Raw genomic sequence first — 25,697 nt, forward strand, 5'->3', positions numbered from 1 at the left:
CAGGTGGAATTCTTTCCCATTCTTGCTTGATGTACAGCTTAAGTTGTTCAACAGTCCGAGGTCACTGTTGTGGTATTTTAGGCTTCATATTGCGCCACACATTTTCAATGGGAAACAGGTCTGGACTACAGGCAGGCCAGTCTAGTACCCGCACTCTTTTACTATGAAGCCACGTTGATGTAACACGTGGCTTGGCATTGTCTTGCTGAAATAAGCAGGGGCGTCCATGATAACGTTGCTTGGATGGCAACATATGTTGCTCCAAAACCTGTTTGTACCTTTCAGCATTAATGGTGCCTTCACAGATGTGTAAGTTACCCATGCCTTGGGCACTAATACACCCCCATACCATCACACATGCTGCCTTTTACACTTTGCGCCTAGAACAGGGGTCGGCAACCCAAAATGTTGAAAGAGCCATATTGGACCAAAAATACAAAAACAAAACTGTCTGGAGCCGCAACAAATTAAAAGCCATATTACATACAGATAGTGTGTCATGAGATATAAATTGAATTGAGATGACTTAAAGGAAACTAAATGAGCTCAAATATAGCTACAAATGAGGCATAATGATGCAATATGTACATATAGCTAGCCTAAATAGCATGTTAGCATCGATTAGCTTGCAGTCATGCAGTGACCAAATATGTCTGATTAGCACTCCACACAAGTCAATAACATCAACAAAACTCACCTTTGTGCATTCATGCACAACGTTAAAAGTTTGGTGGACAAAATGAGACAGAAAAAGAAGTGGCATAAAACACGTCCTCGAAAGTCGGAGAAAGTTATACATGTAAACAAACTACGGTGAGTTCAAGGACCACCAAAATTAGTAGGACAAAACGGCGCTCGCCAAATATTTGAGTCAGTGAAGCATGTTTAATATAAACAGTGTGCTTTATAACAATTAGGGAGGTTTGTGTCATGTTTGTCCTCCTACAGAAACCATATTAAAACAAAAAAAATATTTTTTTCCCCTCATCTTTTTCCATTTTTCATACATTTTTGAAAAAGCTCCAGATAGCCACTAGGGCGGCGCTAAAGAGCCGCGGGTTGCCGACCCCTGGCCTAGAACAACCTGCATGGTTCTTTTCCTCTTTGGTCCGGAGGACACGACGTCCACAGTTTCCAAAAACAATTTGAAATGTGGACTCGTCAGACCACAGAACACTTTTCCATTTTGCATCAGTCCATCTTAGATGAGCTCGGGCCCAGTGAAGCCGGCGGCGTTTTGGGGTGTTGTTGATAAATAGCTTTCGCTTTGCATAGTAGAGTTTTAACTTGCACTTACAGATGTAGCGACCAACTGTAGTTACTGACAGTGGTTTTCTGAAGTGTTCCTGAGCCCATGTGGTGATATCCTTTACACACTGATGTCGGTTTTTGATGCAGTACCGCCTGAGGGGTCCAAGGTCACAGGCATTCAATGTTACGTGCAGGGATTTCTCCAGATTCTCTGAACCTTTTGATGATATTACGGAGCGTAGATGGTGAAATCCCTAAATTCCTTGCAATAGCTGGTTGAGAAATGTTGTTCTTAAACAATTTTCTCAGGCATTTGTTGACAAAGTGGTGACCCTCGCCCCGTCCTTGTTTGTGAATGACTGAGCATTTCATGGAAGCTGCTTTTATACCCAATCATGGCACCCACCTGTTCCCAATTAGCCTGTTCACCTGTGGGATGTTCCAAATAAGTCTTTGATGAGCATTCCTCAACTTTCTCAGTCTTTTTTGCCACTTTTGCCAGGTTTTTTTTTAAACATGTTGCAGGCATCAAATTCCAAATGAGCTAATATTTGCAAAAAATAACAAAGTTTTCCAGTTGGAACGTTAAATATCTTGTCTTTGCAGTCTATTCAATTGAATATAAGTTGAAAAGGATTTGTTGTATTCTCTTTTTATTTACCATTTACACAACGTGACAACTTCACTGCTTTTGGGTTTTGTACATCAACACTGATTTGCCTGAGTGGCTGGACAGGACATGGTTAAAGCATACTTGCCAACCCTCCCGGATTTTCCGGGAGACTCCCGAAATTCAGCGCCTCTCCCGAAAACCTCCCGGGACAAATTTTCTCCCGAAAATCTCCCGATATTCAGGCGGAGCTGGAGGCCACGCCCCCTCCAGCTCCATGCGGACCTGAGTGACGTGTTGACAGCCTGTTCACACGTCCACTTTCCCACAATATAAACAGCTAATGATCGAGGGCGAGTTCTTGGTTTCTTATGTGGGTTTATTGTTAGGCAGTTTCATTAACGTCCTCCCAACGCGGTAACAACACACAACAACAGCAGTCACGTTTTCGTCTACCGTAAAGCAGTTCGTCTGCCGTAAACAGCAATGTTGTGACACTTTTAAACAGGACAATACTGCCATCTACTGTACATGCATATGTGACCCACCCATAATGTGTCACATTTTTGTGTTGATTTATTTATTTTATTTTGTGGTTTGAATTCGTTTTTGGAGCTGTCATTACACATTTATCAGTATTCACATTGGTCAGTAGGGGGCAGTAGGGCGTTTCTTCCCAATTGAATGCTGTCACCTGCAGACCGGAAGTGTCTTGTCATTCTGATGAGCGCGACCAGTCTGTGAACAATTGAAACGTCCTGTGTGCTTTTTCCTCCTGTATAACAGGTTAGTTTTGGTGAATCAACTCACTGAATAATATCCATGTGATCTTTATAAGTTTAAGTACACATTCTGATGGTGGAGCCTAGCTAACTCTAAAGTGTTTGTGAGTTGTAGTTTGTATTTGTGAATGAATCCAGTGCACAGCTGCAGTAAGTGAGTGCGCAATGTTTGTATAGGAACTTCTGATCCTAATTCAGACTCCCAAATTAGAGCTCCCGTTTTCTTATTTAATTTTATAATGTATATTTGTATAATGTGTGTTTTCTGAAATAGTGACAGAGAATAGAACAAGGATGGACAATTCAACCCTTAACTCAACAATGAGTAGATGAGTGTTATGTGTGTGTATATGTGGAAATAAATGAACACTGAAATTCAAGTATTTATTTTATTTATTTATGCATATATATACATATATATATATATATATATATATATATATATATATATATATATATATATATATATATATATATATATATATATATATATATATATATATATATATATATAGCTAGAATTCACTGAAAGTCAAGTATTTCCTATATATATATATCTTAACCCCCCCGCAACCCCAAAGGGAATAAGCGGTAGAAAATGGATGGATGGATATATCTTAACCACGCCCCCAACCGCGCCCCCCGACCACGCCCCCCACCCCCCACCTCCCGAAATCGAAGGTCTCAAGGTTGGCAAGTATGGCTTAAAGAAAAAGAAAAAGTGAAGAAATTGACAACATAGCCAGAAAAAAACACATTTTATGCTTTTTAAAAAAAAGTTAGATAACAGCCATTTTACATTGTAACTGTAGTGTTCAGTGGAGTTATCTCCTTAACGAAAGGTCCTTAAACGTCTCATTCGTGGTGTTCTTGTGCGTTTTGCAGTGCATCAACGAAGAAGGCTTTCGTCTTTTCCTCAAGACTTACTTGGAAGTGGACGACTTCCCGGCAGATCTGTGCCAGCGGCTCTTTCGCTCTTTCCAGAACTCGGAACCCGCCCAGCTAGACTGTGCCAGTAAGAACACACACACACACACACACACACACACACACACACTTGCATCGACACATTCATTCTCTCATCGCAGGATAGGATAGACTAGACTTTGTCCATCCCACAATGGTGTGGTTGCAGTGCGGATACAAAAAGACCAAAACTAATGAAAACTAGAGGACATAAAAGACAAGAGCACAGAGGTGATGCAACCAGCGCCATTTCTACATACAGCTACAAAAGTCAAACCTAACAAAAAAATGAGCAAGAAATAATACGTGAAGCTCGTCCATCCCGACGCTCAACGCCAGCTCCGCAGCCCTGGCCATTCCTCCGCATCTCCTCCGGTCTCTCCACTCGGACTTTGTTGTGTGGCAGGGAGCCGGCAGCCGGTTTTCGGCCAAAAGGCTCCTCGGAGGCAGATCCAAAATTTCACAAAAGAGCATCAAAAAGCAGGGCAGGAGTCTCAAAAGGGCCCGGTCCCAAAATGCCAAAAAAAGACATGAATAGAAGAGGGAAACATCAAGAACACAAAGGAGGACACACAAGAGTACAGAGCTCCTGCAACCAGCAACCACAACAGTGGGGACATCTTGAAAAAAATCAACAAATATTACATATAACGTAAAAATATCATTAAAAAAAAAAAAAATCATTAAAAAATATCCTAAATTATTATAAATGTTCGAAAATAAATATGATTTTTTTTATTTATTTCTAATTAAGTCACATTATTTGACGTTAGGGATGTGAACAATTCAATTCTATGACATTTTATTCCAGCTCTTGGGGTGACAAATTTCACCCCAAAATACAGCCTGAAAGAACTTTTCATTCATTTTTATTTATTTATTTATTTCAGGCAATGACATAAAGAAGTACAAGTTGACAACACATAATGATATAAATTAATATAGTGCATGATTGTCCAGTTTTGCCGGAAAGGGAGTGGGAAGTAGATAACTTATTTAATCTCACCCCCAGTTCTCCATTCAGTGATTAACACATGAGTTTCACTCTTACTTTGTTCAAGGATTATAATACAGATGTTGTATCATCAGAGGTGGGTAGTAACGCGCTACATTTACTCCGTTACATCTACTTGAGTAACTTTTGGGATAAATTGTACTTCTAAGAGTAGTTTTAATGCAACATACTTTTACTTTTACTTGAGTATATTTATAGAGAAGAAACGCTACTTTTACTACGCTACTTTTATCTACATTCAGCTCGCTACTCCCTAATAATTTTTATCGATCTGTTAATGCACGCTTTTTTTGTTTTGGTCTGTCAGACAGACCTTCATAGTGCCTGCGTTTCAACAAATACAGTCACTGGTGACGTTCACTTCGTTCCACCAATCAGATGCAGTCACTGGTGACGTTAGACCAATCAAACAGAGCCAGGGGTCACATGACCTGACTTAAACAAGTTGAAAAACTTATTGGGGTGTTACCATTTAGTGGTCAATTGTACGGAATATATACTGTACTGTGCAATCTACTAATACAAGTTCCAATCAATCAATCAAAAGTGTGAAGGAAAAAAGACAATTTTTTATTTCAACCGTACATCCCGTCAAAAGCCTAAAGACTGACTGCACAGTTCCTGTCTTCACAATAAAAGTGCCGCTCCATCGCGCCTGCGCTTTCAAAATAAGAGTCTCCGAAAGCCTGCGCAAACAAGCTAGCAAGCTACGGAGTTTGCCGCCAATGTATTTCTTGTAAAGTGTATAAAAACGAATATGGAAGCTGGACAAATAAGATGCCAAAAACCAACCACTTTCATGTGGTATTAGACAGAAAGGAGGAACTTTTTTTCTCCTCCATTTGAAAACGTGGACGTTTGTCATCACTACTGTCTGATTACAATCAATGCAAGTCATCAGAATCAGGTAATACACCAACTTATATTCTTGTCTTCATGAAAGAAAGGAATCTATATGTGTTAAACATGCATGTATATTCATTAAAACACTATTAACATGTAAACAAAAACGGCAAAAAAAATAAATATAAATTATATACTGTATATATCAATGTATGTATATATATATATATATTTATATATATATATATATATATATATATATATATATATATATATATATATATATATATATATATGTGTGTGTGTATATATGTATATATGTGTGTGTGTGTGTGTATATATATATATATATATATATATATATATATATATATATATATGTCTTAATAAGGTTATCCAAACAAATAGTGCTCGATACCGTAGTAGTAATACCATGGTTTATATAGGGCACAGAGTGGGTGGGTACAGGCCAATCACCACGCTCCTACACCAGCCTGTACCCACCCACTCTGTGCCCTATATAAACCATGGTATGTGAATGCTCCCATTAAAATCTCCTGATGATTGAGGGAACCCCCTCATGAAACAGGCCTGTAGAGATGAAGTAGTCTTGTGATTTTTTTTTTTTTTTTTTCCCCCCACACATACATATATATATATATATATATATATATATATATATATATATATATATATATATATATATATATATATATATGTATATATATGATATGTGTGTGTATGTTACTCATCAGTTACTCAGTACTTGAGTAGTTTTTTTACAACATACTTTTTACTTTTACTCAAGTAAATATTTGGGTGACTACTCCTTACTTTTACTTGAGTAATCCATCTCTAAAGTAACAGTACTCTTACTTGAGTACAATTTCTGGCTACTCTACCCACCTCTGTGTATCATAGTGGCATTACCACAGGTAACAATAATTATTACACTGTAACAATCATTTGTATCAACAATGTAGGAATAATGAATATACCAACAATGGTAATAGACAACATAGTAACAATGGTAATAGAAAACATAGCAATAATGGTAATAGACAACATAGCAACAATGGTAATAGACAACATAGCAATAATGGTAATAGACAACATAGCAACAATGGTAATAGACAACATAGCAATAATGGTAATAGACAACATAGCAATAATGGTAATAGACAACATAGCAATAATGGTAATAGACAACATAGCAATAATGGTAATGGACAACATAGCAATAATGGTAATAGACAACATAGCAATAATGGTAATAGACAACATAGCAACAATGGTAATAGACAACATAGCAATAATGGTAATAGACAACATAGCAATAATGGTAATAGACAACATAGTAATAATGGTAATAGACAACATAGCAACAATGGTAATAGACAACATAGTAATAATGGTAATAGACAACATAGCAACAATGGTAATAGACAACATAGCAATAATGGTAATAGACAACATAGCAATAATGGTAATAGACAACATAGCAACAATGGTAAGGAAACATTGAGCACATGTTAACACTTTGAGACAGAGTAGAACAGCAGGTCAAATCAAAGACCCTCATCTCTATATTTGAACCAGACCCCATGTTTGTATAATAGTTTAAATGGATTAATAGTTTGGCATTGCTTGTGTTGTAAGTCCAGTTTGTTCCACAGTTTTACTCCACATACAGACACACAAAAACGTTTACGAGTGGTTTGAGCTCTCGGCAATAAGAAATATCCAAAGCCTCTCAAGTTATGAGCCTGCACTCGTTTTATAAAAAAACGTTGTAGATTAGGCGGCAATAATTTGTTAAATACTTTATATAAGATTATTAATGTATTATATTTAACAAGGTCATCAAATTTGAGCAACTTTGATTGCATAAACAGATTATGAGTATGTTCTAAATAACCAACGTTGTGAATGATCCGCACTGCTCTTTTCTGTAATATGATCAGAGGATGAATTGTGTTGTGGTAAGTATTCCCCCATACTTCAACACAGTACGTAAGGTGTGGCAGTACCAAGGTGCAGTATAGAGTACGGAGTGCATTTTCATTGAGGTATAGTTTTGCTTTGTTTATAATTGAGAGGCTTTTGGAGATTTTTGTTTTAATGTGTCTTATAGAGATGCGCGGTTTGCGGACACAACCGCGGATTATCCGCGGGTCGGGCGGTTGAAATAAAAAAAAATTAGATTTTATCCGCGGGTCGGGTCGGGCGGTTGAAATTAAAAAAAAAAAGATTTTAAATAGATTCAGGCGGGTGGCAGTTAAACCAATTGGGAAATATATATACATAGTTAAATGTTGTTACCCACATACGAAAAACGAGCAGGCACCTGCAGCATATGCCACAACAGAAGAAGAAAAAAAAAGAGATGGCAACGTGGTACGCGACAAACTAAAAAAGGGAATACTAAAGACCAGGGGAAAAAAAGGCCAGAAAAGTTCAGCGTGGACTCGTTTTTATGAGGTTGTAAATCAGGATGATAGTAATGCTGGCTACGTGATTTGCAAGAGCTGCGACGCTGTTTATGTCTACGACAGTCACAAAACCGGGACATCTAACATGGTGCGTCACATTTGTGCAAAACCCCGAACCTCCACAAACACCCTGAGCATGAGCAGTTTCGTCCGCCGTGATCCCAGAAGAGTGCCACAGGATGTTAAAACAAGATAGAACGCAGCTGCCTGCAGCAGTTTGAGTGGCGCGAGCGCGCTTGGAGGCCGGTGCGCTCAGCGCGGCTCCCAGATGATTGCGCACTGGTGTGCGTCTGGGCCGTGACAGCGTGGCACGCATTGAATGTCTCTGCTGAATTGGATCAGTTTCCTTTCTTTAACAGGCAAAAGCTTTATAACCTCACTAATGCCTTGCATCGTCTATATTAGATACCGTATTTTCCGCACCATAAGGCGCCCTGAGTTATAAGCCGCGCCTTCAATGAACGGCATATTTCAAAACTTTGTCCACCTATAAGCCGCCCCGTGTTGTAAGCCGCATCTAACTGCGCTAAAGGAATGTCAAAAAAACAGTCAAATAGGTCACTCAAACTTTAATAATATATTAAAACCAGCGTGATGTGGGCGCGCATGGAATCGTATATCAACATGGACGAAGCTGCGTGAAAAAAGCCACCCGGCCTCTTCGCGTAAACTTAAACTTACCTTAACCACTCGCTCATCTTTTCTTCAGCCATCCCTTCGAGTTAGCTTTTATGATGACGCCGGCTGGAAAGGTCTCTTTTGGCAAGGTCTTCCTTTTGAATATCACCATGGGTGGAAGTTTCTGGCCATTAGCATGGCAAGCTAGAACCACAGTGAAGGATGACTTCTCATTCCCTGTGGTGCGAATATTCACCGTACGTGCTCCCGTTGTATCCACAGTGCGGTTCACAGGAATATCAGTTGCTGTGAAATAGTAATCCGTGTGCGGATGGAGAGATTGCGTCTTTTCATGAACCGGATCCCTGTCGTTTAGTAGGAGCCATTTTGTGGTCTTTACAGATGTAAACACACAAAGGAAATGAAACATACGGTAATATCCGCGCCCTTTTTCTTCTTCTACGCGGGCGGGTGGTTGCTTACAGTAGAAGAAGAAGCGCTTCCTGTTCTATGGGGGCGGGTGCTTACCTTGGCGGTTGCTTGCGTAGAAGAAGAAGCGCTTCCTGTTCTACCGGGAAAAAAGATGGCGGCTGTTTACCGTAGTTACGAGACCGAAACTTTATGAAAATGAATCTTAATATTTATCCATATATAAAGCGCACCGGGTTATAAGGCGCACTGTCAGCTTTTGAGAAAATTTGTGGTTTTTAGGTGCGCCTTATAGTGCGGAAAATACGGTATATAACAACGAGCAGGTGGCGGATGGCGGGCGGGTGCGGTTTTGATTAAATGTTAGTTCGGGTGGATGGCGGATGGTTGACGACTTTTGTGATGCGGTTGCGGATGAAATAATTGCCTATCCGCGCATCTCTAGTGTCTGACATGAGGTTTCCATGATAGTTTACCATCAATTATTACTCCCAAAAATTTATTCTCATTTACGATTTCAATTTGGGTACCATCAATATTTATTTCCTGTTCAGACGTTATGTTGCGATTTCCAAACATCACTATCTTAGTTTTATTTATATTCAAAGATAATTTATTTGTGTCCATCCATTTTTTTTTACTATGTTTAGTTCTGTGTTTACTGTATTTATGAGCTCATTATAGTCATCACTATTGTAGAATATATTTGTGTCGTCTGCAAATAGTATACATTTCAGTATTTTGGATGTATTAAACATATCATTAATATATACATTAAACAGTTTTTAATGTGGTGTCACCCTTGGGGGACACCACAAGCAATGCCAAGAGTATCAGATAAAAATTGACCCATTTTTCTCCCTGTTAGATAACTTTTTAACCAGTCACCAGCCAGCCCCCGAATTCCGTATCTTCCCATTTTATCTAGTAGAATTGAATGATTAATGGTATCAAAGGCTTTCTTTAGATCAATAAAAATACCAACTGCATATCTTTTATGCTCCAGTGCATTAGTCATTTCCTCAATAGCTTCAGTTATTGCCATTGAGGTTGTTCGTTTGGACCTAAAGCCATACTGACCATCATTGATTATGTGATGCTTCTCAAGAAAAGATTCAAGTCGAGAATTAAATAGTTTCTCTAAGATTTTTGAGAACTGAGGCAAAAGAGAGATTGGTTATTAATTGGTGAAAGCGTGTTTGCTGTCACTTTTGAAGAGCGGAGTTACCTGAGCCATTTTCATTTTGACTTGGAAAGCAGCCCGTCTGGAATGATAGGTTACATATATAAGTCAAGGGTTTTACAATATTCAGTATAACTTTTTGAACCAATATCATGTTGATATCATGGCAGTCAGTGGAGCACTTACTTTTACACTTCCGCACAATGTTTGTCACTTCCTGCTCATTTGTAGCTGAGAGGAAGAATGAGGAAGAATTCTGTTCAATAGTTGATTTTGTAACTCCATTGTCTGGGATATCAACAGCCAATTTAGGACCAACATTTACAAAAAAAAACTATTGAACTTGTTTACTACATTACTCATATTATAATCTTCACCGTTTTCATCAGTAAAGTACCGTATTTTCCGCACTATTAGCCGCACCTAAAAACCACAAATTTACTCAAAAGCTGACAGTGCGGCTTTTAACCCGGTGCGCTTTATATATGGATTAATATTACGATTCATTTTCATAAAGTTTCGATCTCGCAACTTCGGTAAACAGCCGCCATCTTTTTTCCCGGTAGAACAGGAAGCGCTTCTTCTTCTACGCAAGCAACCGCCAAGGTAAGCACCCGCCCCCATAGAACAGGAAGCGCTTCTTCTTCTACTGTAAGCAACCACCCGCCCGCGTAGAAGAAGAAAAAGCGCGCGGATATCACCGTACGTTTCATTTCCTTTGTGTGTTTACATCTGTAAAGACCACAAAATGGCTCCTACTAAGCGACAGGGATCCGGTTCATGAAAAGACGCAATCTCTCCATCCACACACGGATTACTATTTCACAGCAACTGATATTCTTGTGAAACGCACTGTGGATACAACGGGAGCACGTACGGTGAATATTCGCACCACAGGGAATGAGAAGTCATCCTTCACTGTGGTTCTAGCTTGCCATGCTAATGGCCAGAAACTTCCACCCATGGTGATATTCAAAAGGAAGACCTTGCCAAAAGAGACCTTTCCAGCCGGCGTCATCATAAAAGCTAACTCGAAGGGATGGATGAAGAAAAGATGAGCGAGTGGTTAAGGTAAGTTTAAGTTTACGCGAAGAGGCCGGGTGGTTTTTTTCACGCAGCTCTGTCCATGTTGATATACGTATGTTTGTGATTGCACATTTGCGTACATTTTGGGAGTGAACAGAGTTGTTAGAACGCTGGTTTTTAATATATTATTAAAGTTTGACTGACCTATCTGACTGTTTTTTTGACATTCCTTTAGCGCAGTTAGATGCGGCTTACAACACCGGGCGGCTTATAGGTGGACAAAGTTTTGAAATATGCCGTTCATTGAAGGCGCGGCTTTTAACCCAGGGCGCCTTATGGTGCGGAAAATACGGTAATCAGGATATGTCAACTTTGAATATCCTTGTTTGATTAGACCAGGGGTCGGCAACCTTTACCAGTCAAAGAGCCATTTTGACCAGTTTCACAAATTATAGAAAACAATGGGAGCCGCAAAAAAAAATTTAAATTTTAAATGAAATAACACTGCATACAATTTTTTTTTTTTTTTACTTTGTGCTATGTATAAACCAGGTGTCTCAGACACGCTGCCCACACCTTTATGTGGAATTTGAAAGCTCGCGGGTTTTAAAAGAACGGCGTTTGTCAGCATCATGCGTGCCGTGATGGTATAGCATATAGCACCCACTACAGTCAACGTGCCTGATCAGCCACACGTTGTATGGGGCTTCCGCTTGCTCACGTAGGTAACAGCAATGCATACTTGGTCAACAACCACACAGGTTACACTGACGGTGGCGGTATAAAAAAAACTTTAACACTCTTACTAATAATGCGCCACACTGTGAACCCACACCAAACAAGAATGACAAACACATTTCGGGAGAACATCTGCACCGTAACACAACATAAACACAACAGGACAAATACCCAGAATCCCATGCAGCCCTAACTCTTCCAGGCTACATTATACACCCCCGCTACCAAACCCCGTCCACCTCAACCGATGCACAGAGAGAGGGGGGGGGAGGGGAGGTTGATGTGTGAGGGAGCAGGGTTGGGGTGGAGGCGGGGTTTGGTGGTAGCAGGGGTGTATAATGTAGCCCGGAAGAGTCAGGGCTGCATGGGATTCTGGGTGTTTGTTCTGTTGTCTTTATGTTGTGTTAAGGTGCAGATGTTCTCCCGAAATGTGTTTGTCGTTCTTGTTTGGTTTTGGTTCAAAGTGTGGCGCATTATTAGTAAGAGTGTTAAAGTTGTTTTATATGACCACCGCCAGTGTAACCTGTGTGGCTGTTGACCAAGTATGCCTTGCTGTCACGTACGTGTGCAAGCAGAAAATGTATAATGTATAACAAGTGTTGGGCTGGCACGCTGTTAATACAGATTGTAGAGGGCGCCAAATGTTGTACCATCATGGCACGCCCTTATTATAGCCATAAGGGTGAAAATCGGTGAATATTAATCCCGGGAGTTTTCTGCGAGAGGCACTGAAATCCGGAAGTCTCACGGGAAAATTGGGGGGTTCAGCAAGTAAGCTGCTGAGCCGCATCAGAGTGATCAAAGAGCCGCATGCGGCTCCGGAGCCGCGGGTTGCCGACCCCTGGATTAGACTATTCAAAACATCCCAAGTTCCTTTTATATTGTTTTTGTTTTCATATAGTTTTTTTTGATAATATAACTGTTTGCTTGTTCTTATAATATCAGTTAATTTATTTTTGTACTTCTTGTATCGTTGTTCGACTTCTTTTGTTTTTATTTCGATGAAAAGTTTGTAGAGATTGTTTTTCTTTTTACAGGCATTAATTATTCCTTTCGTGATTCAAGGGCTATTTTTATTTTTTCCTTTTATAAAATATTCTTTCACGGGGCAATGTTTATTATGCAGGGAAGTAAAGATGTCTAAAAAATTACAATAAGCACTGTACACATTCGGTTCTCTGTATACTGAAGTCCAATCCTGAACTGCTAAACTATTAGGGCAGTGGTCCCCAACCTTTTTGTAGCTGCGGACCGGTCAACGCTTGAAAATTTGTCCCACGGACCGGGGGGGGGGATTTATTTTATTTTTTTATTTTTTTAAATAAAGAAATACAATCCTGTGTGCTTACGGACTGTATCCCTGCAGACTGTATTGATATACATTGATATATAGTGTATATATTGTGTTTTTATGTTGATTTAATAAAAAAAAAAAGTTTTATTTTTTTAAATTTATTTATATATTTTTTTCCCTTGTGCGGCCCGGTACCAATCGGTCTGCGGACCGGTACCGGGCCGCACAAGGAAAAATAATAAATAAATTAATTTAAAAAAAAAATTTGACTACTGGTTTAGGGCACAGATTGTTTCCTCAGTTGTTATTCGTTTAGAGATTTTTGCCATACTGTCTTTGGTTTTCTTGAGGTGACAGTCATATAAAGTAAAGACAGGTAAATGGTCAGTGATATCACATATAAATAGGCCACTGGTGACTTTAGATTAAACTGTTGTGCAACTAATTTGACATGCATTCCAGTAAAACCTTTGAACATGTTACTGGATGACATTCTGACAATACAATAGCATTTGTGTACAAATATTGGGGTCTTTTTTTAAGAACATTTTAAGTACCGGTATGCATGATCATTATTAATCCAAATTCCAAAATGGGATGTATATATATATATATATATATATATATATCAGTGACGTGCAGTCACTAGAGGCAGGTGAGGCTGGGCCTCACCTGCCATCATGGAAAGAAAAAAAATGTAAAAAGAAAAAAAAATATATTAAATTGTTAAATGTATCCAGTGATTATACTATAAAGTTATTTTCCATTTAACTTCACCAGTTTTAGATTATTTTTATTCAAAATCGCTGAATTTTCACATTTACCGTTCAAATACTGAGAAGAGACGGTGCGGTGAACAGCAGCCAGTTGAGGCACGTAACTCAGTGCCTCAACATGGATTGCGGACTCGGCTAACTGCTGGTCTGCTGTGCAGTGAGACCGTATTGCTATATGAACTATATTATACATTTCCATAGTTTAGTTAGCTGAGGTATATAATGTACAGTGTATTTTGTCAACAACAGTATGTGTGTAACGTATTTCTTGTGCTGAGCGACCATAAAACGGCTGCAAAAGACGCACTGGCTGAGGCTCGCCTCCTGCACCCACGCCGTAGAATTGTTATATCAACTAAAGCCCACACTTAAACTTTCCACGTGCAAGATTGAATCTATTTAAAAAAGTTATTTCATAAGAAGCCAAAAAGTGCAAAAACAATAATGTTGGTGTTGGAGGAGTTGTGAATGACTGCAGGGCCACAACATTAGGTACGCCTGCAGACTGCAGGTGTACCTAATTCACAACTCCTCCAACACGAACATTATTGTTTTTGCACTTTTTGGTTTCTTATTAAATAACTTTTGTAACCTATTTTCATGGGCTTTCCTCTTTGTGATGTTAACTTCCTGTTATGCGCTGTTATACAGTATATGCCTTGAGCTCTTATTTTGAAGGCGCTAAGAGCGGAATTTTGACACGTTGGAGTGGAGCGGAAGTTTTTGAAAGAAGGTAAATAAAGTGGTCCTCGTGTAAACTGGAGCCTCCGTGTTTGTTATTTTGTAGTTTCATACAGTATAGGCGACATTTATAAACCCTCGGTTACACTTTTTTGAATAGATTCAATCTTGCACGTGGAAAGTTGAAGTGAGGGCTTTAGTTGATATAACACTCCCATCAGGGGGTTTATTAATCCAGCACAACAGCGGCGCATTTCTAAGTAAAGGTAAGACCATAATAAAGTTTTTTTATTAAATGTGCTTTTTTGTGTGCTACAGTTTGTATGTGTAAAGTTAAAGTTAAGTTAAAGTACCAATGATTGTCACACACACACTAGGTGTGGTGAAATTTGTCCTCTGCACTTGACCCATCCCCTTGTTCTCCCCCTGGGAGGTGAGGGGAGCAGTGGGCAGCAGCGGCGCCGCGCCCGGGAATCATTTTTGGTGATTTAACCCCCAATTCCAAACCTTGATGCTGAGTGCCAAGCAGGGAAGAATGCTGGTATGAGCTTTTAAACATAACCCGTTAACTGCTGCCAATCAAATGGTGAATAAGATACTCTTTAGGGTTCATATGTTTGTAAATCTGACTGTGATGAAGTCAGTGCCTCACCAGCCATCAACCTCACCGCACGTCACTGATATATATATATATAATAAATATGGCAGTGCCATGTTGGCACTTTTTCCACAACTTGAGTTGAAGTTTTTCTGTTATTTTGGAAAACCTTGTTTTTGATTGATTGATTGATTGAAACTTGTATTAGTAGATTGCACAGTACAGTACATATTCCCTACAATTGACCACTAAATGGTAACACCCGAATACGTTTTTCAACTTGTTTAAGTCGGGGTCCACGTTAATCAATTCATGGTTAAGTTACATTGTTTAATGCATCCAGCGGGGCATCACAACAAAATGAGGCATAATAATGTGTTAATTCCACGACTGTATGTATCGGTATCGGTTGATATCGGAATCGGTAATTAAGAGTTGGACAATATCGGATATCGGCAAAAAAAGACATTATCGGACATCTCTAATTTGTACTTTTTCAGAATGTGCTTGTTCTATTTTTAAACAAAGAAAACAATCTGAAGTTGTCTTTATTTTGAAGTTATCGTGCCGTGATTTTACCAGTCCGGCCCACTTAGGAGTAGATTTTTCTCCATGTGGCCCCCCCATCTAAAATGAGTTAGACACCCCTCTTCTACAGTGTGCCTGTATATTGGTGGTCGTTTGTGGATTTTTTAAATCAAATCAAATCAAATCAACTTTATTTATAAAGCACATTTAAAATTTACCACAGGGGTAGCCAAAGTGCTGTACAATGAACAGGTTAAAAGATAAAACGAGTACCGAGCAAACACAACACAACACAACACAAACAGAACACGATAAAAAATAAATAATTAAAATAGAATTAATAAAAACATAAAAACAGGATCACAGCAGGTGTATTATGGGGCGCCATTGCAGGATGGATATCACTCAGTGTTAAAAGCCATGGAATAAAAGTATGTTTTTAAGAAAGATTTAAAAACAGGAAGAGAGGAGGCTTGTCTAACACTCAGGGGTAGGTCGTTCCAGAGCTTGGGCGCAGCAACGGCGAAAGCTCTGTCACCTCTAAGCTTCAGCCTTGTGTCAGGGACCGTCAACAGCAGCTGATCGGCTGATCTTAAGGATCGGGTGGGGCAGTAAGGCTGAAGGAGGTCGGAGAGATAGGTTGGCGCGAGGTTGTTTAGACATTTAAAAACAAATAAAAGGAGTTTAAAATTGATTCGGTAACGCACAGGGAGCCAGTGAAGGGACGCTAAAATAGGGGTGATGTGCTCACGTCTGCGGGTCTGTGTTAGCAGACGAGCAGCAGAGTTCTGCACGAGCTGCAGGCGGGCGAGGGAGGCCTGGCTAATGCCAACATACAGGGCATTACAATAATCAAGACGAGTCGAGATAAAGGCGTGGATTAATTTCTCAAGATCATGTCTTGATAGAAGCGGTTTCACTTTCGCTATTTGGCGTAATTGATAAAAGCTTTTTTGAACGACGCTGCTGATTTGTTTTTCGAATTTAAAATCTGAGTCAAACTTTACCCCCAGGTTTGTGACACAGTCGCTGAGATACGGGGTCAGAGTGCCGAGGTCAACGTTGGGGGAGGGAGAGCGACTTGGACCGAACAACATAACTTCTGTTTTATCTTCATTTAGGCTCAGGAAGTTAGCTGAAAGCCAGACTTTGATGTCGTGCAGGCAGTCAATAAGACGTTGAACCGTGTTATTTTGTGCCATGGGAAAATAAATCTGGCAATCATCGGCAAAAAAATGAAATGCAATACTGTACTTCCTAAAAATAGAACCAAGGGGGAGAAGGTAAAGCGCAAATAAAATTGGGGCAAGGATTGAGCCCTGGGGGACCCCATGTGGTAAAGGAGCTGTGGACGACATAAAACTGTCTACTTTTACACAAAAACTCCTGTCGGTTAGGTACGACCGGAACCAGTTGAGGGCGGCGCCCTTAATGCCCACACAGTTCTCAAGACGAGTGATTAAGGTGGCGTGGAACGCAGCAGACAGATCTAAAAGCACCAGGACAACATATTTACCAGAATCAGTGGACAGGAGGATATCGTTAAAAACTTTTAGAAGCGCTGACTCTGTGCTGTGGAGGGCTTTAAAACCGGACTTTTAAATGTTTTTATGTTTTATATGATTTGCTTCATTCTGTCTCGACGCTGCATTACAAATGTCTGCACAACTATTTGACCTCCGGGTACCATTAAAGAGACCTTGACCTTGATGAAGCAAATGTTTGTGTGTTTATACAGAGGAGGTGTTTCTGAAGGATGTTTCCTGTTACTTCTCCCTGCTGGAGGACGGTCAGCCGCGGGACAAGTTGGAGTGTAAGTCCTTACTTTCCTTTTTCGCTCCCAAAATAACGTCTTGATGTCTATAACATTGTTTCTTTTTTTGCCAGTCGCTTTCAAACTCTACGACCGAGACGGTAACGGCGTCCTGGACAGCTCGGTAAGACGCGGCTCAGCAGAGTCTAAGCCACACCTGGGCAAGTTAAGCTTTTCAATCTGGCCCGCCGGACATTCCCAAATATTTTTTTTTAGATCTTTAAGATGGAAAGTGTAGCTGCCATTATGATGTGCACTCATCTTTTCTAATGACCTTCAACTATACAAAGTATTTCAATGGTTGGAATTTGCGCTTTTGCATGATATACTAGTTACTATGGTCATCTAATTAGTTACTATGGTAGTCTAATTAGTAGAGATGTCCGATAATGGCTTTTTTGCCAATATCCGATATTCCGATATTGTCCAACTCTTAATTACCGATTCCGATATCAAGCGATACCGATATATACAGTGGTGGAATTAACACATTATTATGCCTCATTTTGTTGTGATGCCCCGCTGGATGCATTAAACAATGTAACAAGGTTTTCCAAAATAAATCAACTCAAGTTATGAAAAAAAAATGCCAACATGGCACTGCCATATTTATTATTGAAGTCACAAAGTGCATTTTTTTTTTTTAACACGCCTCAAAACAGCAGCTTGGAATTTGGGACATGCTCTCCCTGAGAAAGCATAAGGAGGTTGAGGTGGGCGCGGTTGGGGCGGGGGGGTGTATATTGTAGCGTACCGGAAGAGTTAGTGCTGCAAGGGGTTCTGGGTATTTGTTCTGTTGTGTTTATGTTGTGTTACGGTGCGGATGTTCTCCCGTGTGGGTTCACACATATTTGTAACAGTGTTAAACTTGTTTATACGGCCACTCTCAGTGTGACCTGTATGGCTGTTGACCAAGTATGCCTTGCATTCACTTGTGTGTGAAAAGCCGTAGATATTATGTGACTGGGCAGTGCCATGTTGGCATTTTTTCCCATAACTTGAGTTGATTTATTTTGGAAAACCTTGTTACATTGTTTAATGCATCCAGCGGGGCATCACAACAAAATTAGGCATAATAATGTGTTAATTCCACGACTGTATATATCGGTATCGGTTGATATCGGAATCGGTAATTAAGAGTTGGACAATATCGGAATAAAAGATATCGGCATAAAAGGCCATTATTCTCTAATTCAGTGTTTTATCGTTCATAGTTAAAGGGGAACATTATCAGCAGACCTATGTAAGAGTCAATATATACCTTGATGTTGCAGAAAAAAGACCATATATTTTTTTAACCGATTTCCGAACTCTAAATGGGTGAATTTTGGCGAATCAAACGCCTTTCTAATATTCGCTCTCAACGTGACGTCACATCGGGAAGCAATCCGCCATTTTCTCAAACACCGAGTCAAATCAGCTCTGTTTTTTTCGACTGTTTTCCGTACCTTGGAGACATCATGCCTCGTCGGTGTGTTGTCGGAGGGTGTAACAACACCAACAGGGACGGATTCAAGTTGCACCAGTGGCCCAAAGATGCGAAAGTGGCAAGAAATTGGACGTTTGTTCCGCACACTTTACCGACGAAAGCTATGCTACGACAGAGATGGCAAGAATGTGTGGATATCCTGCGACATTCAAAGCAGATGCATTTCCAACGATAAAGTCAAAGAAATCTGCCGCCAGACCCCCATTGAATCTGCCGGAGTGTGTGAGCAATTCAGGGACAAAGGACCTCGGTAGCACGGCAAGCAATGGCGGCAGTTTGTTCCCGCAGACGAGCGAGCTAAACCCCCTATCGACCCTAGCTTCCCTGGCCTGCTGACATCAACTCCAAAACTGGACAGATCAGCTTTCAGGAAAAGAGCGCGGATGAGGGTATGTCTACAGAATATATTAATTGATGAAAACTGGGCTGTCTGCACTCTCAAAGTGCATGTTGTTGCCAAATGTATTTCATATGCTGTAAACCTAGTTCATAGTTGTTAGTTTCCTTTAATGCCAAACAAACACATACCAATCGTTGGTTAGAAGGCGATCGCCGAATTCGTCCTCGCTTTCTCCCGTGTCGCTGGCTGTCGTGTCGGTTTCGCTTGCATACGGTTCAAACCGATATGGCTCAATAGCTTCAGTTTCTTCTTCAATTTCGTTTTCGCTACCTGCCTCCACACTACAACCATCCGTTTCAATACATGCGTAATCTGTTGAATCGCTTAAGCCGCTGAAATCCGTGTCTGAATCCGAGCTAATGTCGCTATAGCTTGCTGTTCTATGCGCCATGTTTGTTTGTGTTGGCTTCACTATGTGACGTCACGGGAAAATGGACGGGTGGTTAAAATCAGGCACTTTGAAGCTTTTTTTAGGGATATTGCGTGATGGGTAAAATTTTGAAAAAAACTTTGAAAAATATAATAAGCCACTGGGAACTGATTTTTAATGGTTTTAACAATTCTGAAATTGTGATAATGTTCCTCTTTAATATTGTAAATCCCCTATTCTTTATTTTCATGTACATTCTGGGTGTCTCATTCAGTAAAAAAAATGTGTTTTAATTCCATTCTGTGTTTTAAGGCGATCTGTCATAACGTTTTTAGCATTCAATCAGACATTATTGCGAGGCTTTGCATTAGTGTTCCTAAAAATAGATATATCGGCCCCCAGACACATTTTTTTCCTCTAAATTTGGCCCTCAAGTCAAAATAATTGCCCAGGCCTGGTCTAAGCGAAAGGAGCCCTGATTGCAACGTGTTCTGTTGGCAGGAAGTGGACAGAATCATCGCCCAGATGATGCACGCCGCCGAGTACTTGGGATGGGACGTGTCCGAGCTCAGGCCGGTAAGTCCCTGTGCGCTCGCAAACACAACACGACCCTGATCTTGAGCTGGGAAAGCTTTTTAGAGGTCAGACGCTAACGCGGTGACGGCGTCCCCGCAGGTGCTGAAGGACATGATGAAGGCGATCGACGCTGACAGCAGCGATACGGTCTCTCTGGAGGAGTGGGTGGAGGGAGGCATGAACAACGTGCCCCTGCTGGTCCTGCTGGGCTTGAAGGTAAACGACATGAAAGCTTTTATTGCCTCTCTGGCCTTTTGCCTCGTCTACAAGGCTGTTTTGTGCACGCTCAGCACTACCGGGAGCGCTAATGTCGTGTTGCACTTTAGCACACGCACACAGAAAAAGACAGGGGATTAAAAGCCGGATGGAGTTTGAAAGGAAAATGGAGCATCCAGAGTAAATATTTTCATGTTCACATTTTGGGCGATCTGAGCTTCCGGAAAAGAGTTATGACAGTTTGATGTTTAACAGTCAAAGCCAATCATGCGGGCACCATTTTGATATTTTACATTTTCAAAACCAATAGAATATGTGCAAAACCCAAAAGCAGTGAAGTTGTCACGTTGTGTAAATGGTAAATAAAAAGAGAATACAACAAATCCTTTTCAACTTATATTCAATTGAATAGACTGCAAAGACAAGATATTTAATGTTCACACTGGTAAACGTTGTTATTTTTTGCAAATATTAGCACATTTGGAATTTGATGCCTGCAACATGTTTCAAAAAAGCTGGCACAAGTGGCAAAAAAGACTGATAAAGTTGAGGAATGCTCATCAAAGACTTATTTGGAACATCCCACAGGTGAACAGGCTAATTGGGAACAGGTGGGTGCCATGATTGGGTATAAAAGCTACCTACTCAGTGGCCTAGTGGTTAGAGTGTCCGCCCTGAGATCGGTAGGTTGTGAGTTCAAGTCCCGGCCGAGTCATACCAAAGACTATAAAAATGGGAGCCATTACCTCCCTGCTTGGCATTTAGCATCAAGGGTTGGAATTGGGGGTTAAATCACCCAAAAATTATTCCCGGGCGCTGCACCGCTGCTGCTCACTGCTCCCCTCACCTCCCAGGGGGTGAACAAGGGGATGCAGAGGACAAATTTCACCACACCTAGTGTGTGTGTGTGACAATCATTGGTACTTTAACTTAACTTCAACTTTAACTTACTTGTTATGATCCGCTGCCCGGATCATATTTTTTGTTTACGTTTTCAAGATACTTGTGTTTTTGGTTAGTTTTGGACTCCTTGAGTGCCTGTTTTGTACACCTGAGTTTGTTGCCATGGCTGCTTATTATTTTCACCTGCCGCGTTTGTTCCCGACGCGCACCTGTTTGTCATCACTGACATTATTATTTAAGCCTGCCTTCCCTGTCATTCTGTCTTGCTTCGTAGTTTGCTTTTTGCAACAGTAAATTACTTTTGTTCTTGCTCTGTACCTGTTAGCTTCCACGTTAGGCTCTGTTACTCACTAGCTCCCACGCTAGTCTTCCTTAGTTTTTACCTTATGTGCTATGAGCACCCTTTTCTTTGTTTCTTCTGAGTTATTCCGTAAATAAATCATTTCTTTTACCTTCACGCTGTGTCCGAAGTCCGTTGCATCCTGGGAGAACGAAACCCCGCATCACCATGCGCCCCGGTCGTCACATTACTTTAACTTAACTTCCATGAAATGCTCAGTCGTTCACAAACAAGGACGGGGCGAGGGTCACCACTTTGTCAACAAATGCCTGAGCAAACAGTTTAAGAACAACATTTCTCAACCAGCTATTGCAAGGAATTTAGGGATTTCCACCATCTACGGTCCGTAATATCATCAAAAGATTCAGAAAAATCTGGAGAAATCGCTGCACGTAAGTGGCAAGGCCGTGACCTTCAATCCCTCAGGCGCTACTGCATCAAAATGCGACATCAGTGTGTAAAGGATATCACCACATGGGCTCAGGAACACTTCAGAAACCCACTGTCAGTAACTACAGTTGGTCGCTACATCTGTAAGTGCAAGTTAAAGCTCTCCTATGCAAGGCGAAAACCGTTTATCAACAACACCCAGAAACGCCGTCGGCTTTGTTGAACAGTTTAAGAGAAACCTTTCTCAACCAGGAATTTAGGGATTTCACCATCTACGGTCCGTAATATAATCAAAGGGTTCAGAGAATCTGGAGAAATCACTGCACGTAAGCAGCTAAGCCCGTGACCTTCGATCCCTCAGGCTGTACTGCATCAACAAGCGACATCAGTGTGTAAAGGATATCACCACATGGGCTCAGGAACTCTTCAGAAAACCACTGTCAGTGACTACAGTTGGTCGCTACATCTGAAAAGTGCAAGTTAAAACTCTACTATGCAAGGCGAAAGCCATTTATCAACAACACCCAGAAACGCTTCGTTGGGCCCGATCTCATCTAAGATGGACTGATGCAAAGTGGAAAAGTGTTCTGTGGTCTGACGAGTCCACATTTCAAATTGTTTGTGGAAACTGTGGACGTCGTGTCCTCTGCAACAAAGAGGAAAAGAACCCTCCGGATTGTTCTAGGCGCAAAGTGGAAAAGCCAGCATGTGTGATGGTATGGGGGTGTATTAGTGGCCAAGGCATGGGTAACTCACACATCTGTGAAGGTGCCATTAATGCTGAAAGGTACATACAGGTTTTGGAGCAACATATGTTGCCATCTAAGCAACGTCTTTTTCAAGGACGCCCCTGCTTATTTCAGCAAGACAATGCCAATGCCTGTAGTCCAGACCTGTCTCCCATTGCAAATGTGTGGTGCATTATGAAGCCTAAAATAGCACAACAGACTGTTGAACAACTTAAGCTTTACATCAAGCAAGAATGGGAAAGAATTCCACTTCAAAAATGTGTCTCCTCAGTTCCCAAACCTTTACTGAGTGTTGTTAAAAGGAAAGGCCATGTAACGCAGTGGTAAAAATGCCCCTGTGACAACTCTTTTGCAATGTGTTGCTGCCATTAAATTCTAAGTTAATGATTATTTACTCAGTGTGAACATGAAATATCTTGTCTTTGCAGTCTATTCAATTGAATATAAGTTGAAAAGGATTTGTTGTATTCTCTTTTTATTTACCATTTACACAACGTGACAATTTCACTGGCTTTGGGTTTTGTATGCTGACTGAATGTTTGTAACATTTAAAAGTGTGTTGGTCCATCACAACAATGCCAGGACTTCCCTCTCAGGCTATTTATTCACATTCATTCAGCTTCTGATTTTCGGGGGAAACAAAACCAATTTTAGACTGTCCTCTCATTTGGATAAGAGCCCGATTAACAAATGGACAGCGACCTCTGTAATCTTGGAGATTAGAACAGGATGCCATAACACTTTCTGCATCATCAGCAATGTGGTTAGGGGAGCGGCGGGTGTGAAATGTGGGACAGTTCTGTTACGAAAGGTGTTTTGTACTGGAGTTACCAAACCGTACAGTATGATTTACGTACTTAATTAGTTCTTGAACAGGGTTCATAAATCGAAAAGTTGTTATAATGAAACAAATGTTCTCCATAAGAAAAAATATACCGTATTTTCCCGACTATAAAGCACACCTGTAAAAAGGCCGCACCCACAACATTTTAGAAGAAACATTTTTTTCCATATATCAGCCGCAACAGACTATTAGCCACAGATACGTTGTGGAATTAGTTATTTACGCAGAAAGATTTTGTAAATGTTCGTTTACATACCTTAATTGTTTCTTAACGATGCCTGTTATGTGTGCGGCAGTAAAACGGCTGATCAAACAAAACAGAAGTCATCGTCATGGACCCACTAGCTGTGGAAGCTAGCTCTCCAATTAGCCAAACAGACTCAATAACTCCATGGTGACGTTTTGGTGAATCTAATGAGGAATCAAAAAAACTGAAACGTTACAAAAATAATGCCATTGGAAGTTAAAAATCCTGACACAGACGTTTGTAAACGTGTTAGCATATTAGCTAATGCTAACGACGCTAGCTTGATTACATCACGATGTGGGATCCGAGCCGAGGATGTCGTTGTGGCTTGTGCAGCCCTTTGAGACACTCGTGTTTTAGGGCTATGTAAATAAACATTGATTGATTGATTGATTGATAGCACATACAAACTGTCACGACTAGGACTATGGCGTGGTTTGTTCTCCCGAGGTGCAAAATATTTGGACCATACGTGGCGTGAAGGGGAATACATGATTTATTTAAACACTAAAACTACAAAAAAAAGGATTAAACAAAAGGCGCGCACAGGGGCGGAGGTACAAAACTAGACTATAAACACAGAACTTGCACATTGGCAGAAACTATGAACAATTAAACAAAACACTAACTGTGGCTTAATAAACAAAAACTTACTTGGCATGCAACCGGCATGAAAAAAGAGTAGCAAGGGTCATAAGGGTGTGGAGAGTGCGCAGAAGCATAAATGTGGGGATGTCACCAGACAGACAAACTGAAGACAATGAACTTAAATACTACAGACATGATTAACGAAAACAGGTGCGTGACTCAAAACGTGAAACAGGTGCGTGACGTGACAGGTGAAAACTAATGGGTTGCTATGGTGACAAACAAGAGTGCACAATGAGTCCAAACGTGGAACAGGTAAAACTAATGGGGTAATCATGGAAACAAGACAAGGGAGTGAAAAGCCAGAAACTAAAGAGTCCAATAACTAAACAAAACATGACTAAGACAAAACATGATTACACAGACATGACACAAACATGCATAAATACACTCATGCATATATTCACATTTCATCAAACATATATTAACGTTGTTCCCAGCACACTGACAAAGCCTAACCTATTGTTACTATAACAATCTACAAGGTTAATACTGTTCGCTACTCTTTCTTTATCTGCTTTCTTTTGTTATTGAAGTTATCATTACATGTATGTATTGTTGCATTTGAAACAATTTTATTGTTGATAATAGAGGTCATTATTGTTATTATTCATTATCAATAGTGATATTTCTATTGGTATTTGTATTGCTCCATTTGTAGTGTAATAATGTTCATTGTCATTTCTGTATTATTAATATTTACTTTACTAACTGCTTCTTTGCTATCACTTTTACCATCATATTTATACAAAATGTATTGCTGGCCACAATACCCAGCAATATGTTTGGAGGAGAAAAGGTGAGGCCTTTAAACCCAGGAACACCACCCCTACCGTCAAGCATGGTGGTGGTAGTATTATGCTCTGGGCCTGTTTTGCTGCC

The 25,697-nt window shown here is 40.3% G+C and overlaps 1 protein-coding gene across 1 annotated transcript in view; it reads left to right on the forward strand.

Moving 5' to 3' along the window:
• The window catches only part of dgkaa (diacylglycerol kinase, alpha a), a 132,903-nt gene that overhangs the window by 57,198 nt on the left and 50,008 nt on the right, over positions 1-25,697 (forward strand). The window contains exons 4-8 of the mRNA XM_061925405.1: positions 3,529-3,658; positions 17,569-17,643; positions 17,718-17,767; positions 20,404-20,478; positions 20,578-20,694. Of these exons, the coding sequence (XP_061781389.1) occupies positions 3,529-3,658; positions 17,569-17,643; positions 17,718-17,767; positions 20,404-20,478; positions 20,578-20,694 (447 nt within the window). The remainder of the gene's footprint in view (positions 1-3,528; positions 3,659-17,568; positions 17,644-17,717; positions 17,768-20,403; positions 20,479-20,577; positions 20,695-25,697) is intronic.

This window comes from Nerophis lumbriciformis, linkage group LG01, assembly GCF_033978685.3.
Source record: "Nerophis lumbriciformis linkage group LG01, RoL_Nlum_v2.1, whole genome shotgun sequence".
Taxonomy (NCBI): domain Eukaryota; kingdom Metazoa; phylum Chordata; class Actinopteri; order Syngnathiformes; family Syngnathidae; genus Nerophis; species Nerophis lumbriciformis.